Genomic DNA, 16,692 nt, shown 5'->3' with positions numbered 1-16,692 from the left:
CTGGGCCTGCCCTTGCTCACGGCGTATGTGCTATCCTTGCCCACACAGCGCAGCCTCTAGGTTGCTCTGCTGGGAACTGTCCAAGGCCAGCCCTGGGCTGCATGCACCTCCCAGGTCTAAGCAGCTCAGGTTCATGTACTCTGGTAGTCCTCAGAGGTGCAGACTCCATTGGGCCTGTGTTTTGTGCCCTTCCCAGGTCCGAGCAGCTCAGGTGATGAGGTGTTTGGCGAGCATGGTCGCTGCGACTTATCACCTCTCCCATCCCTGCTGCTCGGTTTTCTGGGTGTACAACCGGCGCACCTTCTCAGGCGGATGATGACTGTCCAGAACCCCAAGAAGTCTTAGTTAGCAAAGAAGCCTGCTTGCAGTTTGGTAGATAATGTCTCTCTGGGGCTGCGATTGCCCGCTTCCGGCTTTGGCTGCCTGTCACTGGAGGGGGATGGTCTGCAGCCGACTAGCTCTGCTCAGTCCTTTGTTCTGTGAGTGGGCCTGGCGGTGTCTTAGGGCTTTTCGCATGGTAGCTATCCCACAGTCTGGTTTGCTAGCCTAAGTTTGTTCTCTCTGACTACCCTCGGGGCATTCAGGCCTGATCCTTACTCTAAGCAATGCAGCCCGCACCTCCCTGCCCAGCCCCAGCTTGGTAGTGGCGGATGCAGGCATCTGCACTGCTTTTCCGCTGGGGGAGTTACTGTTGGGCTCGTAATCTGTGGGTTTTAATTTTTTATTTATTTTTCCTCCCTGTTATATTGCCCTCTGTGCTTCCAAGGCTCACCACAGACTCGGCAAAGAGAGTGTTTCCTGGTGTTTGGAAACTTCTCTTTTTAAGACTCCCTTCCCGGGATGGAGCTCCGTCTTTTTTTTGTCTTTTATATTTTTTCCTACCTCTTTTCAAAGACAATGGGCCGTTTTTCTGGGTGCCTGATGTCCTCTATCAGCATCCAGAAGTTGTTTTGTGGAATTTACTCAGCGTTTAAATGTTCTTTTTATGAATTTGTGGGGGAGAAAGTGGTCTCCTCGTCCTATTCCTCTGCCATCTTAGGACCGCCTTGAACTTACCTTTTTCATAATGGAAACACAGGCAACACTAACCTTTTTAAAAAGAAGAACATATTCCAAACTCTTAACTGCAGTTGAGAAGCCTGCCTTTGCCAGGTGGTTAGACAAGGGAGCTGTGAACCTATATGGGGCTATGGAAGAATAGGCACATTTCCCTGAATGAAAAGGAATAAGCTCTTCCATAGGGACTGTTACTTTGTATTCTGAGAAATTGATTTATTAAAGCATTTGAAGATGGGAGCGACATTAGGTGAACATCTAGGCCACCCATTCTTATCTCATTCTCCTTTCTCGCATCTGTGATCAATCCAGCATCCTTGACTTGGTTGCCAATCGCCTTCTGCTGGGACAGCTCCAGTGAAGGTCAGTCCTTCTTTGGTCATGTCTCATTTATAGAAAGCTCTTTTAATCCATCGCTCCACCCTGAGCTGCTAGTTCTACTCATCTCAGCCACCAAGGGCAGGCTGATATATCTCCCTTGTATTCAGAAGCCCCAGGTCGATTTACTCAGTGTCTTACCTGCTCATCTACACCATCTCGTTCTCTCACTGGAGACTGTGGAGACATGTCTACATCTATCCCACCCAATGACTAAAACATCATCAGAAAATATGGAAGACCGACTGATCAATTTCTTTTTCCCAATGGCACGTTGCCCAGGTGTGTTTTTTGGCTTTAGATGAGAGAAAACTCTCTCTATGCTGTTCAGAACTGACCTGTGATTTGTACTCTAATTCCAGTCAGCATGTTGAGTGTATTATGTGCTGCTTTTACTGACAAGGAAAGCCTGTTTGCTTGCTTCTGCTATAATAATAAAGCCTCCTTTCTTAGTCTATGCTGACAGTAGCTGGCTGAATGTGCTTTGGGTTCTAAAGCACCCTATTTATAGCCCCATTTCCAGGTAATCTCTATTCATTGCAATGCTGCCTTTGCAGGTTCTCATTCTCCATCCATGAAGGTAGGCACAGACATGCAAGGGGCCCTCCTGGCTGAGGCAGTAAAGGGAAACTTGGAACTGTCTGGTCCCTACCTACTTTTGGAGAATAGGTTGGGAAATATCCTTGGAGATTAAACAAAATATTTTCTCCTGTATCAAGAATGGAGCTGACATGGATTCAAACTACAGAGACTAGGTAGGCTGCAGGTCCACCCAAAGGAGTTTTCACAGGTCAAAGGCTCCCAGTTTTATTACAGACCCTATCTTAACCTAAGAACTGGATATCTGTCACAGGTGCACTTCTGAATAGTGTTTTTAGAGCAAACAATGATTTGTTATTTCTTTGAATTTATTTGATTTCTCTAAGGAGACTTTATTCTGGAAACACACAGAAAATTTATCTTGCAGAAATCTTTTATTCTGCATACCTTCCAGTGATCTTGTTAGTAAAAGAAAGATTGAGAGAATAGTCCTAAGAAATACTTATCTGTAACTGAAGTCCTTTCCTGAAACCCAGGGGAGATAAAAGGAGATGATTTATAATACCATCTGGATGAAAACTGGAGGGAAGCTGGGGATAAGCTGGCCTGTTGTAGATATAGTGGGACAACTGGAAGAGACACTGAGAACCTTGTGGAAAAGTGAGGGTGGAATGGGAGCATCAAGGAGAACAGATTCAGCATTGGGGCTTCATGCCCATGACTTTTTGGCTATGAGAACTGATCCCACATTCCTGCCTTCAAAACTTTGTCTTCATTTCCTCTACTTAGAATTCCCTCTACCTTGATTTTATCCATTAAAATGCTGTGCGTTCTTTAGGGCTCATGGTAATGCTGACATTGAGGTTGTTTGTGCATGAGATAGACATTTTCAATTAAAAGAGATTCTAATCTCAGAGTTGGATGTTTGGTGTGACAAGATTAACCTTTCTGATCTCACCATTTATATCTCCTGTTCATAGCATATTCTACTTGTACTACTCTTAAGGCTTTTGTCATATTCAGTCCTATATTAGTTATCTTAGTATACCGTATTACATAAAAATTTCCTTTAAGGCAGGTGCTGCATTTAACTCATCTTTGTATCCTAATCCAAGCAAAAATGTCTGGTAAACACCACCCACTTAATGGATATCTATTGTCATATTCTCTGCAATTTTTAAAATGTATCTTCAGGGCACTTTTCACAGCAGATCATCTGAATGATTTAAATGTGGCAAGTGTATCGCTTATGGTGTGATATCTAGTGAACTTTTAAAATTCTCATTTCACATTCTATTGGGATTAGCTTTTTTAAGTGAGCAGAGGATAGAGCACCTGTGCATCCTCAAGGGATTTAGTGAGGCTCTAAAGATGTGGTTAGATGTTAAGGATGGAATCAAACGATAGTATAATTAGAGTTAGAAAGCCTGATTTGTGCCCTGACCTCAGTCTCTCCCCATGCAGCCCTGATGACAAAACCCTTGCCATTTCTCTAACCTGACATGCTGATCTTTGCCCTTTAGCACCTTATTCTCTCTGTCCATAATGTGCTCCCCAAACTTATCCAACTGATTTAATCCTACTCATCTTTCAAGATGCAGTGCAGCTTTGCAGAGGACAAGATGTCTAAATGGACTTTCCCAGGTAGAGTTAAGTTATTGCTCTGTTGCAATAATCTGTTGGTATAAGGCTCCTTCATAGTCTGGAAGCACCTTGAGGATAGGGATTTTATGATCTTTTCAGGGTCCATCAAATGCATGCCAATTACTTGCTCAGTTTTAAGGAAATGAGATGAATGTTAAATAACTGAATAAATAATGAAGGAAGGAATAAACAGTCCAGATGACCATGCAGGTGACTTTATCAATAATCACAAGCCCCTTGCTAATAATATCCTGTAGAGTATGCAGCTGGAATGCTAAGATGATCTTTGTTTACTCAAAACACATTTTCTTAGTTCAGAACATTTCAGAGGAGGAACAGAAGAATCCTATTTTCTTACTAAAAGTATTGAAAAGTCTTTTCAGTGTTAGGTATTACTATATCAGTATAGATGAGCAGAAGTTCACCCGTTCTATGTTTTACTTTCCTTACTAGAAACAAAACAAATATTCTTAGTTATTATTTACTTTGTTCCTGAAGAAAAGTGAAAGTGTTAGTCACTCAGTTGTGCCTGACTCTGCGACCCCATGGACTGTAGCCCACTTGAGCTCCTCTGTCCATGTAATTCTCCAGGCAAAAATACTAGAGTGGGTAGCCATTCCCTTCTCCAGGGGATCTTCCTGACCCAGGGATCAAACCTGGGTCTTCTTCACTGTGGGCAGATGCTTTACCATCTGAGCCACCAGATGTTTACTTACTAGAAACAAAACAAAGTATTCTTAGTTATTTTTAGTTTGTATTTAGTCTATACCATCTCTTTTACTCTTTACAATAACTTCCTAAGAGAAGTATTATCCCTGTTTTATAGAGGAGGTAACGAGCTTTGAAAAGTGAAGTTAATTGCCCAAGTCATGCAGCTATTAAGTGGAAGAGCCAAACTCACAGGAGCCTGGTTGACCTGCTCTAAATCCCATGTCTCCTAGACATAACTGTCTTTTGAAGGTTAAATACAATTCTGTAGCGCTCCCTCTCGCCTTGTTCTACTCAATCTTGGATTTAGTTCCTTTTGGCAACTGAGTCCAATGTTTCAGACAATTATTGACTTAAAAAAAATGGCAGGATATATTTTTAAAGATAAAATTGTCAATGTATGTTTCTATTCAAGAGACTTTAGGCTATTATAGTCCTAGAATCTAGATCTCAATATCTGTGAGTCATTCTTATTATTTCTCATAGGAGGAAGTGAAACTGAGAGAGATTATGTGACTTGCCCAGATTACAGAGTGAATGACAAAACTGAGCTTCGGTACTAGAATCCTGAATTTTCATTTTGTGATTTGTTACCTTTCTGCAAACTGGGCCCCTTCAGTCCCTGCAGTCTTCAAATCTTTCTTCAGTGAATGACCTTCAGAAGGTTATATGACCTTTTTGTGCCAGAGTCTAATTAGTGCTCTAAGAAGGTTGCAGTGGTCCACTTCCCAATATTGTGAGGACAGTAATTAATAGCTATAAAACACTCTGCAATACACAGCACTATCCAAACACCAGCATGGCACAACCGAGTCTATTTCACAGTAATTAATTTGGCATGCAGTAAGGGAGAGATCTGTAGAGCAATACTTGAATGACTTTGCAGAGATGACCATCTTCTATATCTTGAAAGACTGTCCCATGGCCAGGATAAAGAATCAAACTGCATATTAATTCATTAAAAAATGTTTTGTAGATGACTTGTTTTCCTTCTTTAATATTGTCCTTTAAGACATGTGTGTCTTTTTAATAGGACCATGGAAATGCTATTTTATTCACAATGAGCATCAGTCTTCCATCAATCATAACGGTATACATGCTGTATTATTTTTAATGTGTATAATACATCTGGAAGGTAGATAATTCACCTCCATTTTATAGATGAGAAAATCAAGGCTTAGAAAATTAATCAGCTTGAAAAATAATATTAGTTGAATGAAGTGTGTACATTCTTTGGCATCTTGACTTTTGCCTTTTAGTGACAGTTTTGTTAGTGCATATAGTATTGGTTTTCTAGTCATTATTTCATCATTAATAATAAAAACATAATTAAGAAAAAAGTTAAGTAGCTTGATTAGCACCAACCCAGCTCATACATGTATTTGAACACAGATCTGATTCCAGGGTTTTGTTTTTCTTTCTGATAACATGACATTGTCATAATCAATAGGCTTTGCACTTGAAGTTTATTTTTCCTGAACTGTTACAAATCCAGCTCTGATTCATCTGTACTCTGATGCTTGTCTGTCTTGGTAGCCAATATTCCATACTTTCAACTTGCTGAATAGGCTAGCGGCACAATTTAGAACCACGAGACAAGTCTAACCCAGAGTAAAAGTCACTATATCCTGTCCAGCTCTTTTATTTCCAGTCCCAGTAGGAAAAAAAAAAAAAATGGTAAGAACTAGAAAATATTTTTGGTTTCACTAAATGTTAACAAGTATTTCTACCTTAAATTTTAGCAATATTGAATACCTCACCAAGTTATGAATGAGTGGTCCTTACCCATATAAATTTTCTGTGGAATTGCATGACATTTCTGTGGTCCAAGAGTGGGCTGGATCCTGTACATTGAGAAGCACTGCTATAGAATTCATATTTTGAAAATTAATTGGTTTAATACATGTATATGTGTGAATAAATAATAGCCATTAATAAAACTTTACTGACATGCAACAAATAGAGAAAAATACATGACAGTAAAGGTATGGTTTTTGATATATTTATCAAAAACAACTACTTATGGAACCACATCTAGGTCAAGAAATAAAATATTGCCAGCCCAAGAAGTTTGCTTTCTGCCCTCCTAATTACTACTTACCTCTTTCTTCCTAAGAGGGAACCACTTGAGAATCATATAGTGTATATTTTTATGTGTGGCATGTTTTCCTTGATGTTATATTGATCATACTTAATCACTGTAGTCAATTGTGCCACTACATCAAAATTTATTTATCCATTCTTGTGGTGGATTGACATTTATGTTATTTAGAATTTTTGGCTCTATGATTACTGTTGCAATGGACAGAATCTTGAATTTTCTTCTTAGTCTCTTATTAACATATGCATGCATTTCTATTTATTATGTAGTTACAACCTGTAACTACTGGATAAAGTATATATATATATATATGTAATATATTATTCTGCATATCTAATGCAGAATGTATATATTCTGCATTACTTTACAGTGCTTAACTGTGTTCTATACTATCTGTAAAATTGCATCCTGAAAAGCAGAGTGCGTTCTTCTAACAGGGAATGACACACAAATTCCATAGAAATGTATATGTGTAAGGACTCTTCACTCAGACCTCATGGATTCTCACCAACACTTGATATTGTTCGTCTTGTAAATATTAGCTGTTCTGATGGGTATGTATCAATTGGCATTACATTGTGGCTTTAACTTGCATTTCCATGATTATTTATTAATTTTTTATTTGTTTTGACCAATATGGATTCCTTTTTTCCCCCCTAATTGTTGACATACACAAGTCTAGTTTTCTATTGGGGGTTGAGGTGCCTGTGTTTTTAACATATATTTATAGCAGTTGGTTATATATTGTGAATATGGACCCTTTGTTACTTATAGTAGTTAATGTTAGTCAGTTATAAAGTTTTATGCTCTTATTCAAATTCCTAGTATTGTTTGTTCATCTTTCATTTACATCATTTTTCTAGGGTTTACCAATTTTGTTGCCTTTTAGAGAATCACCTTTTACCTATAAGATTTATTGATACTCTCTATTGTATATTTAAATTTTACTTTTTTTAAAATTTAATTTAATTTTATTTTTTAACTTTACAATATTGTATTGGTTTTGCCACTATTTTTAAATAAATTTTACTATTTTTTAATTTTCTTCCTTCTACTTTCTTGGGATAGAATGAACAGTTAATTTTTTAATTTTCTAGTTTGTAAGAATCAAGATCATTGGTTTTCAACCTTTCCTTTTTACTAACATGCATTTAAGGCTATGCATTTCTCTCTAAAGCACAGTTTAGCTTTATCCCACAAGTTTTGATACTCAGTGTTTTCTAATTTCAGTTGTAATTCCTTACTTCCCTTGTGATTTATTTTCTGACCCTTTGGCTATTTAGAAGGGTATTTCTTAATTACCATGAGAATTTTCCAAATATATTTGGTATAGCCTCCTAGTTGAACTGTAATGTGGTCAATATGTAATGTGGTATAATATACTCTATAGAATTAAAACACTCAAAATTTGTTGAGACTTGCTTTATGGTCCAGTCACTAATCAATTTTGGTAACTGTACTCCTGAAAAGATATTCAGTTCTTATGGAATATATTAAGTTGTTGAATACTGCATATTCTTAAGTTGTTGACTAATGGTCTATATAGGTCACTTAAGTTCATTTTGTTAACCGGGTTATTTATAGTTCTTTATTAGCTTACTAAACACTTTTGGTCTGCTCTGAAACAGTAATTTTAGCTACTACTGAGAGAAGTGTTTTAAAACTCCCATTATGATTGTGATTTATGCATATAATTCCATTTAGTTCTAATTTTATTGTCTCCGTTTTGAAGCTGTTAAGTACATACAAACATATAATTGTTACATCTTTCTGGTGCAGTGAAGCTTTTTCCATTGGGAATTGACTTATTATTTGGTAATGCTACTGCTGAAATTAATAATAGCAGAGCACTCTTTTGGCTATGTTTGGATGGCATATTTCATGGCCTTCTTTTGCGTTTATCATTCTTATACTTTTATAAGCACTATATATCTAGACTACAATGTACATTTTTAAGCTGGATATACTACATCTACGTTTAATGTAATTTTTGTTTTGTTAAATCTATCATATTATTACTTTCTACTTGTCCCACCTGTCCTAGGTTCTTTCCTGAATTCTTTTTTTTCCCCCTCTCTCCATTCTTGCCTCTTTAAATTGATTTTTAAAAATTACTCCATCTTCTCATATATTTTAAAGCACCCCTACTTTGCTATTCAAATAATTATAAAAATTTTAGAAATTTTAGAAAATGTAGAAAGTGCAATATAATTTTTATCACATAGTTATCATTTAGTAACTGATACATTCTTTCCAGTCATTTATTCTAATGTGTATAGATAATTTGATACCTCCTTTTAATGACTTTTCATGCTATATTTTTTCCCCACAAACTATTCAACAGCTTAATGATTAAATGGCAGTGTATTATATATATTATTCCACATATATACTTTTTTCCTTAATCATTTCCTATTATTGGACATTTAGGGTTTTTCACTTTTATTTTGCTACTACAAATAATGATAAAATCTATAGTTTCAGATTCATAGTGTTTCCTTACTGTATTTACTTTCTTAGAATTTGCAGAAACTCTTCAAAAATTATGATGTTAAATATGTTTTAGATTTATAATTTGATGGATTATTATACTTTACTGAAATCCTTTTAACTTACGAAGTCTAACCGTAAATATGACTAAGAAAACAGATCTAACGACTGGTTGTGCGTGTGTGCTCAGTCACTTCAGCCGTGTCCAACTCCGTGACCCCATGGACTGTGGCCTGCCAGGCTCTGTGTCCTTGGGGCTCTCCAGGGAAACGTTTTGGAGTGGGTTCTTCCACTATTAACTACCAACTGCTGCATACGTATACATGGGTGAGACTAGCGATTTCACCGTTTCTGGCATCCCACACATCTGTTTAATGCATCACAATGATCAGAATATTAAGTATGATTCATCTTGAAGTTTTTGTCTGTTTTTCTGGTTAGGGATTGTATGCTTATACAGTCAATCAATAGAGTGATTAAATCTATAAAATCAAGAAGCAGTTTAGGTGAGAACAAGGAAGAAAGAGGAAAAAAAGAGTCTAATTGTCTATTTAGTATCAACATTTACAAAATACTTTTTGGATAATGGTATTGTTTCATTCCCTCATCATTTCCATGGCAACAAGTAATTGTAACATTACCCAGAATACCTGTACTTTGCCTTACTTTAATTCATTAGGTTTATTTGCAGTTATGTGTTGGTCCCACCACATTGATTGCTATTTGCCAAGGTGACAGCTACCTTACATTCTTTTTTTTTTTTAATTGTTGCTTTACAGTGTTGTGTTTCTGCTGCACAGCGAAGTGAATCAGTTATATGTATACATATATATTCCCCTCTTTTTTAGATTTCCTTCCCATTTAGGTCACCACAGAGAATTGAGTAGGGTTCCCTATGCTATATGGTAGGTTCTCGTTAGTTATCTATTTTAACAATATATATATATATTGACATATATATGTCAATTCCAGTCTCTCAATTCATCCCACCCCTTTCCCTGTTCCCACGTGTTATCTGTAAGTTTGTTCTTTACATCTGTCTCTATTTCCGCTTTTCAGATCAGTTCATCTGTACTATTTTTCTTGATTCCACATATATGGAAGATTCTACATATAAACAATCTTATATTTGTTTTGCTATTTCTGACTTACTCTACTCTGTATGACAGTCTCTAGGTCTATTCATGATAGACCTTACATCCTTCTTGACTTGGAAACTCAATGAGCACATTATCTCTTCCTATCCTAAGTTGTGATCCTGAGATGTTCACTTTCCACAGGTCACATCAGTGAAGGCCAACAGGCATCCATTCTGTTCAAGGGTTTCCATTTGTACTGTTGGGAAGTAAACTCTTCCACTTGCCTGACTTTTCATGTTAAAATCCCAGATTCCAGGGACCACATAGATTGCTTAGAACTGACACTTGAAAGTAGAAACCAGATTGGGAGAAGGAGAGAGATGCCAACTGCTAAAGATAGCACCTGAGCCAATTGTTTATGAAGATTATATGTCCCTACTTTTGCAATGTTAAGTCCATTACGAATCTTTAAATACATAAGCCAAAAAATACTTTCCTTTTCTATTAAGCCAAGTCAGGGTTTTTTTCCCTCACAATAGAAAGTCCTAACTTCATGAATCTCTACTTTCTCTTATAACACTTGTTAGAGTGTAAATTTATCATTTAATGCCAGCCTCTCTCCCTAGACTGCAGTCTCATGTAGTATCTCATTTGTTGGGAGGCATTGCCTTCCCGATGCCTACAACAGGTCTGACCCATAACTGCATAAACAATCCAAGCCAAGTATTTTCTGAGCCATGTTCCCAAACATTTTTTTTTATGTGCCTGAGAGATGCCAGTTGTTTCAAGATAATATGTATATACATGCATATATATAATGCATGCATATGTATATAGTAGTCATCTTCATTAGAATTAAAGATTGCCCATAATCAATTTGAGAGATACCAAGGTCTCTTTCTTTGCTTGTAAACTTGAGCAAACTGTTTCTTTAAGCATCAGTTTGTTTAACCAGTGAAAGGTGTTCACCTCACTGCAGGCACCTGTAGATAGCAGCCTCTTGGTAAGAAGAATTACTATTAGTATCAAGGAGCTAACTAGATAACCAAAGGAGAAGAGGGAACATATATAGTCATTTCAAAACCAAAGTGCTTGAGTGGACAGAAGCAAAAGCCAGGGCTGCATAACACTGACGTTTTTATTAGAATTCATTTGTAACAAATGGAACTTGTGTCAGCAAAGAACTGATTTTCATACAGACTTCTTTCGCCACCAATGTAACGAAGTAAGAAAATAAAAAGCACGCCTTTCATTCTGTAAAACATTTACGCGTACTACTAATTAGAGGTAATTGTATTTTTTTAACAAGCCATTTTACAAGTTATTTTTTTAAATTTTTCAGTCTATGCATCCAAAACGAGAGCAAAGAACACAACTGTTATTATCTTTGTAAAGACACTCCAAGCTTGGATGGCAAAGCCACATAACGGATGGATAGGATGGATCTGCAGCCTTCTGATCTCTGCTGGAGTATCAGGGCACCCATAAACCCAAAGGAAACTAAAACCCAAAACAGGAAAAAGAAAAGATTATTAAAAATAAAAAGAAGGGCCTAAAACAAAGCAAAACCAAAAAGAAAAAAAAAAAAACATGAAAGAAAAAAACCTGTATATTAGCACAGAATTTTTCCTTTCCTGTTTCTATGTTGGGTTATTTACATACACACAAATGAATTTCTGAAGCAGTTTCTTACAGATGGGTTCAAGTACTAACATTATTGGGTGTAGAATCAATAGGGCAGTGCATAGTACAAAGGTATAGAAAGTGCAGAGTTCCCTAGAGGCCCTTCCCTCCCCTGGCTGTCCTTGCCGTTGTCTAACCATGCAAATCATTTTTAAAAAAGAGCTAAAATAAAGTTCTGTACAAATCACTTTTTATATATTTTGATTTTTTTACCATTGTAACTAATTACAAAATTATACATAACTACACATACATAGGTAAATAATAGCACCGTACTGGTTATGATGATGAAAATAACTGAAAACTTGAGTTTATGGTAATGGTAGATAAAGATGTTTACCTGGGAAAATAAAGTAGAATGGTTGTACAGAAAAGCACAGTGGAATGCACATCAATGACAGTAAGGGAGTTAGTTCTCGGAACAGCTCCTGAACAGCAAGATATCTGGAATAGTCTCCTCCTCGCTCGTCTGTGGTATGCATCCCATACATTTTCTTCCTGTGATTATTCTCCCCTTTCCCTTTGCCACATGAGCAGTTTCAGTTTCAGGGAGAGAAACTGCTCATTGGCCAATGGTCTGGTATGCAATACGCCATCGGATTCTACATGTCCAACACGGCACATCTGCATGATGCAATGTCTCTCTGACCCCCTTAGTTTCACTGAATGAAAATTATAGCACTGAGTAATCTGGCACTTGGATCATTCTCCAAAAGATACAAACTAAAAGAAAACAACAGACCCACATAGTGCACATTCTTCTCTGGTTCTGATGTAGGTTAGAGAGTCTCATTCTGAGGTAGCCTTCTAGATACTTTTTTTTTTTTTTTAGTATTATATATTTTTTTAAATTTTTTATTTCTTTTTTCTTTTTTTTTCTCAGCTTTTTTTCCTCTTTTTTACAAAAGTGCTCAAATATGATGCTTGCAAGTGTTTGGTCTCTTGGATTTCATTCTGCCAGTGATGGGAAATGTAGAAAACAAAAATCCTTCCATGCAGAACATTAATGAAGCTAATATTAAATTGAAATTATACTAAAACTCTAAGAGTTCCTTGAATATTTTGAGTGTTCTTTAAAATCATGTAAGATATGGCAAACTCATGCCATCATTCATGGCTTCCTATAGAAACTGTGTCGAAAAATTTGGGGGGATATGTGTAAATATATATATATATATATGTTTTTAATTCTTCTTTTAGAAAAATCTGAATGGAATAGTAAATATGTTCAAAGTTGACAATGGTGTTTGTTAATAAATTTGGTGCAGTTACTGAATGTTTCAGAGCAGATTTGGAAGGGATTACAAATAAAACAAGTAGCTTTTCCTGATGTTGATGGTTATGAAAGGAAGAAGGGCCCTGCTTATCCAAGTGCTTTGGGCTGGTACAATCACTAACATCCCCGACTTGGTTAAAACTAGGAATGCATATTATTCAAAGAGTTTTTGTACATGTGGTAAACAGATAATACTTTAATTGGAAGAGAAACACATATGAACAAGGAATGAAAATATGAACCAAAAGCTAAAAAGAAATGCTATTAAAATAGGCATCAATTATAAGGCACTCTAAATGCAAAACTAAAACCAAAAGAAAACAAAGTACAGCACTTCCCAGGAATGCTGTATGCCACACACACAAAAAAAGTTTCTGACTGAACAGAGTAACATGAGTTTGGCTTTGCCCCTGTTACATATCATAAATGCAAATTTCATAGCACATACTATAGACAATATACGATTGAATACACTGTTTTTTAAACATCTTGATAGCTGATATATTACAACATTCTCCCCTCCTAAAGGGATATGCACTGACCTTTCCCACATGCACACCTCTTAGATATCTAATAATGTTTTATTGCACTAGAGTGTTAGAAATATTGAACTTTGTTGGAAGCCTGGCTAACAAAATAGTATCTGTCATTATGATTAGGTGGGTGAGTGAGGGGTTGGGGGAAATTGGGTAGGAAATTAAGGGGGTGAGGTTTGACAATCACTGATGTGCATTCCTCATTTCCCTTAAAAATTAAAATTGTGTGATATTAAGAAATATCAGTATGTCATAAAATTAATAACAAATTGAAAAAGATGTTACAATAGCTTTTCTACCTTAAAAAATTAAAAACTAAATCATGGAAGAACTGAATAATAGCTATATCTATCTTTTTGTGTGGACACACTGTATATATACATAGACACCCCTATAAAATATGGATATATATGTATATATGTTAGCAGCAACTTTATACTTTGCGCCTCCCTGTTGATTCCAAACAAAACAAAACAAAACAAAGTTCTCTTTGATTATTTTAAGAGAATGGGTACTTTCTCAGCAACGAAAACCAAACAGAAGTGTAAAAATAATATCAGACGAGACCAATACTGTAGATTAAGAATATTGCACAAAAATGTGCAAATTTTCAAATTATTCGGTATTTCTACAGCAAGATATTACAGATAACAGTTCTACAGCTTAAAAAAACCTACAATTTGGAAATAAAAAATGAACAGTTATGTAACTTTTTTAAAATTTCACTTTATCGAATGATACATTTTGTTAAAAAAAAGTTTACACAGTTAAAAATGAAGCACAGGTCAGCAGTATCTTTACAATACTAAAAAACTAAATCAAAGACTTTCTTTTTAAACATTCCCCACCCCCTTACCCCCTACAATGTTATTATGAGTAGTATGGTGGGAAGGGGCGATGTCGAAACAAGTCCATTTTGTCATGAGAAGCCAGCAAAGATCTTGCCCTGAGCTTCTGCACTCAGGCCATTTCTCCTCACACCCGTCACACAATCCTGAACAAGATGGTGGTTCTTTGCTGTGATTTCTTCTTCCCTTTATTTTGAATCCTTGAGGTATCTGTAAATAAAATCCTTCAGATGCCTCCTCAGTCAGGATTCTCTTTATTATTTTTCAGGTTAGATTATTAAACAGTGAATTCTTGGTCCACCCGGAAGAGTTTGTTGTTTTGTGTTTTTTTTTTTTTTTTTTTTTAATTTGTTTTGTGTGTGATAGTCCCACTAAGTGGTTGTTAGCTAGAAGTTAAGAAGGACTTCTCAAGTGCCCTGTATGGCTCAGAAGAGACTCCATGGATATTGAAGGGCCTGCGGTAAAGATCCAAAGTGGGTCAGGGGTTTCTACGTTGCATAGTGATCGAAGCTGCCCAGGTACTCTAGTGAGGCTCGATAGCAGAACTGATACTGATCCTGCAAGAGACAAAGCACGGGCGGGGGGAAGGAAAGGGGCCGTGAGTCCATCATGACAGGAAAACGGAGACCGATGCTGGAAGACAGCTACAGCTGGTGGAGGGCAAGACCACTACTTTCATCAAACAATTCAATCCAATGACCGACTGCTTTCTTTTAAGCAAAGCACCATTAGCCACAAAGGTATTTATTAACTCTACCAATCAATTTGACTAAAATAAGTCTCCTAATCCCAAAGTAGGGACAGCTTGTGTGAAGATTATCTTCCAGACATATGTGAACTGTTCTCCAAGTAGTACCAGACAATACCACCAACTGAACATGTGAACTCCTTTATATGTCACAGCTATTGTTTATAATTATCTAATTATTTGTGATAAGTAATTCTCAGTTTGCATATTTAAAAGAGGCTGATGCAGATACACATTGTCCAGAGGAAAATATGGGTTTATTTATTTTCTGGGCTATTGCCAAAAAAAAAAACCATCTAAATTAAAAAAAAAAAAAAATCTTATCAGACAGTAGTCCTTATCGCCTGCAATCAGAATTACTCACTGTTGTTTCTGATGTGCTTATGTAAGTGAGGGAGGCAGCCAGAAGGTATCTTTGGGATGAACATCAGGCATATAAAGCTGAATACACAGGGTGTTAAACTGTCAAGCTTTTCATCCCTTGAAAATGGCACCGTAAGACTGGCTGCCCATGTCAAAAAATACCTGTGCCATTTGGCCTAATTCAGTGTGATTGCTACTTGTCTGTTCTGCAAAGACCTACACGAAACTCAAACAGCATGAAACATGCCCTTTTATAGACAGGGAAGAACACTGTCAAATTGGAGTAAGTGGGGGCATTATAAGATGGAAAAATTTTAATTTACAGATGAGAAGGGATGAGAAAAAGTAGGATTTTCCCATAAAAGAAACTTATTTTCAGTAGCCAATGGGGCTGAAAGCAGATAGTTTCTATTTTGCTTAAATGTGCATTTTTCTACAATAAAAATGGTAATGCAAAATAAATGGAGTTTGCTTTCCTATCTTGTCACAGTAAGTTGCTTGGCTAAGTGTTAAGGCTTTTTAAAAGTCCAATTTCCCTCTGTCACCCCCAATACCTATTAAGTTTGTCAGGCTGACATAATGTTTTGGGTATTGCAAGCCAAATGCTTGCACTATTTTCAAATCAAAGTCTGGAATATACTGTGGGTGATGAATTTAGGAATACATATAAATTGTATGATTTGGTGGCCTTTTGAGAAACAGAAACACTATCTATCCTTAAATTATCCTTAAAACGAAGTCAACAGGCCAGATTGACTAAATCATGAACTCCTATTATTCTGAGAAATATGAGAATTTTCATATCAATTATTGGAGTAGAAAATGGCAGGCTAATTTCATTAGGGCATATCCAGGATGCAAATATTTAAAAATACCATTATTAAGAAATGAAATATGGAGCAGTTGATACCACCTAGGCAAACAGAAGAGGAATGGAGAAGTAAAATGGGCCAAGGGTCTGTTAGCTACCAGGTATATTATCTACCCTTGTGCTTTTTACATATATTAATTATGTGCAATGTATATCACCTTAATACGTATATAATTAATTATATGAAATTGCCATTTTTATAGGCCCCGAATGACCAAATACTGACAATTTGACATGTTTCAACCTGATATATTATCTTAGATAACTTCCAAACCAGCTCTAAGATGTTGACACTGCCACTCCCATTTACAAAGAGGGGGAATAAGGTTCAAAAATATTAAACAACTGGATGTTTTTCCCACAGTATTTCC

The 16,692-nt window shown here is 36.4% G+C and overlaps 1 protein-coding gene and 1 long non-coding RNA gene across 7 annotated transcripts in view; one reads left to right on the top strand and one right to left on the bottom strand.

Annotated features, from left to right (window-relative positions):
* The window catches only part of LOC147366908 (uncharacterized), a 1,139,839-nt gene that overhangs the window by 980,307 nt on the left and 142,840 nt on the right, over positions 1-16,692 (top strand). The gene's annotated exons all lie outside the window — the stretch shown is intronic.
* PTPRD (protein tyrosine phosphatase receptor type D) overlaps positions 11,117-16,692 on the bottom strand; it is a 2,533,682-nt gene continuing 2,528,106 nt past the window's right edge. For all 6 annotated transcript variants that reach the window (XM_086415146.1, XM_086415147.1, XM_086415148.1 and 3 more), the window contains one exon: positions 11,117-14,896. In XM_086415146.1, the coding sequence (XP_086271272.1) occupies positions 14,828-14,896 (69 nt within the window). In that variant the 3' untranslated portion in view covers positions 11,117-14,827. The remainder of the gene's footprint in view (positions 14,897-16,692) is intronic.

Source organism: Bos grunniens, chromosome 8, assembly GCF_055505025.1.
Source record: "Bos grunniens cultivar Pamir isolate PY7600 chromosome 8, Bosgru_T2T1.0, whole genome shotgun sequence".
Taxonomy (NCBI): domain Eukaryota; kingdom Metazoa; phylum Chordata; class Mammalia; order Artiodactyla; family Bovidae; genus Bos; species Bos grunniens.
Note: the sequence above shows the minus strand (reverse complement) of the source record. Positions and strands in the feature narration are given on the sequence as shown.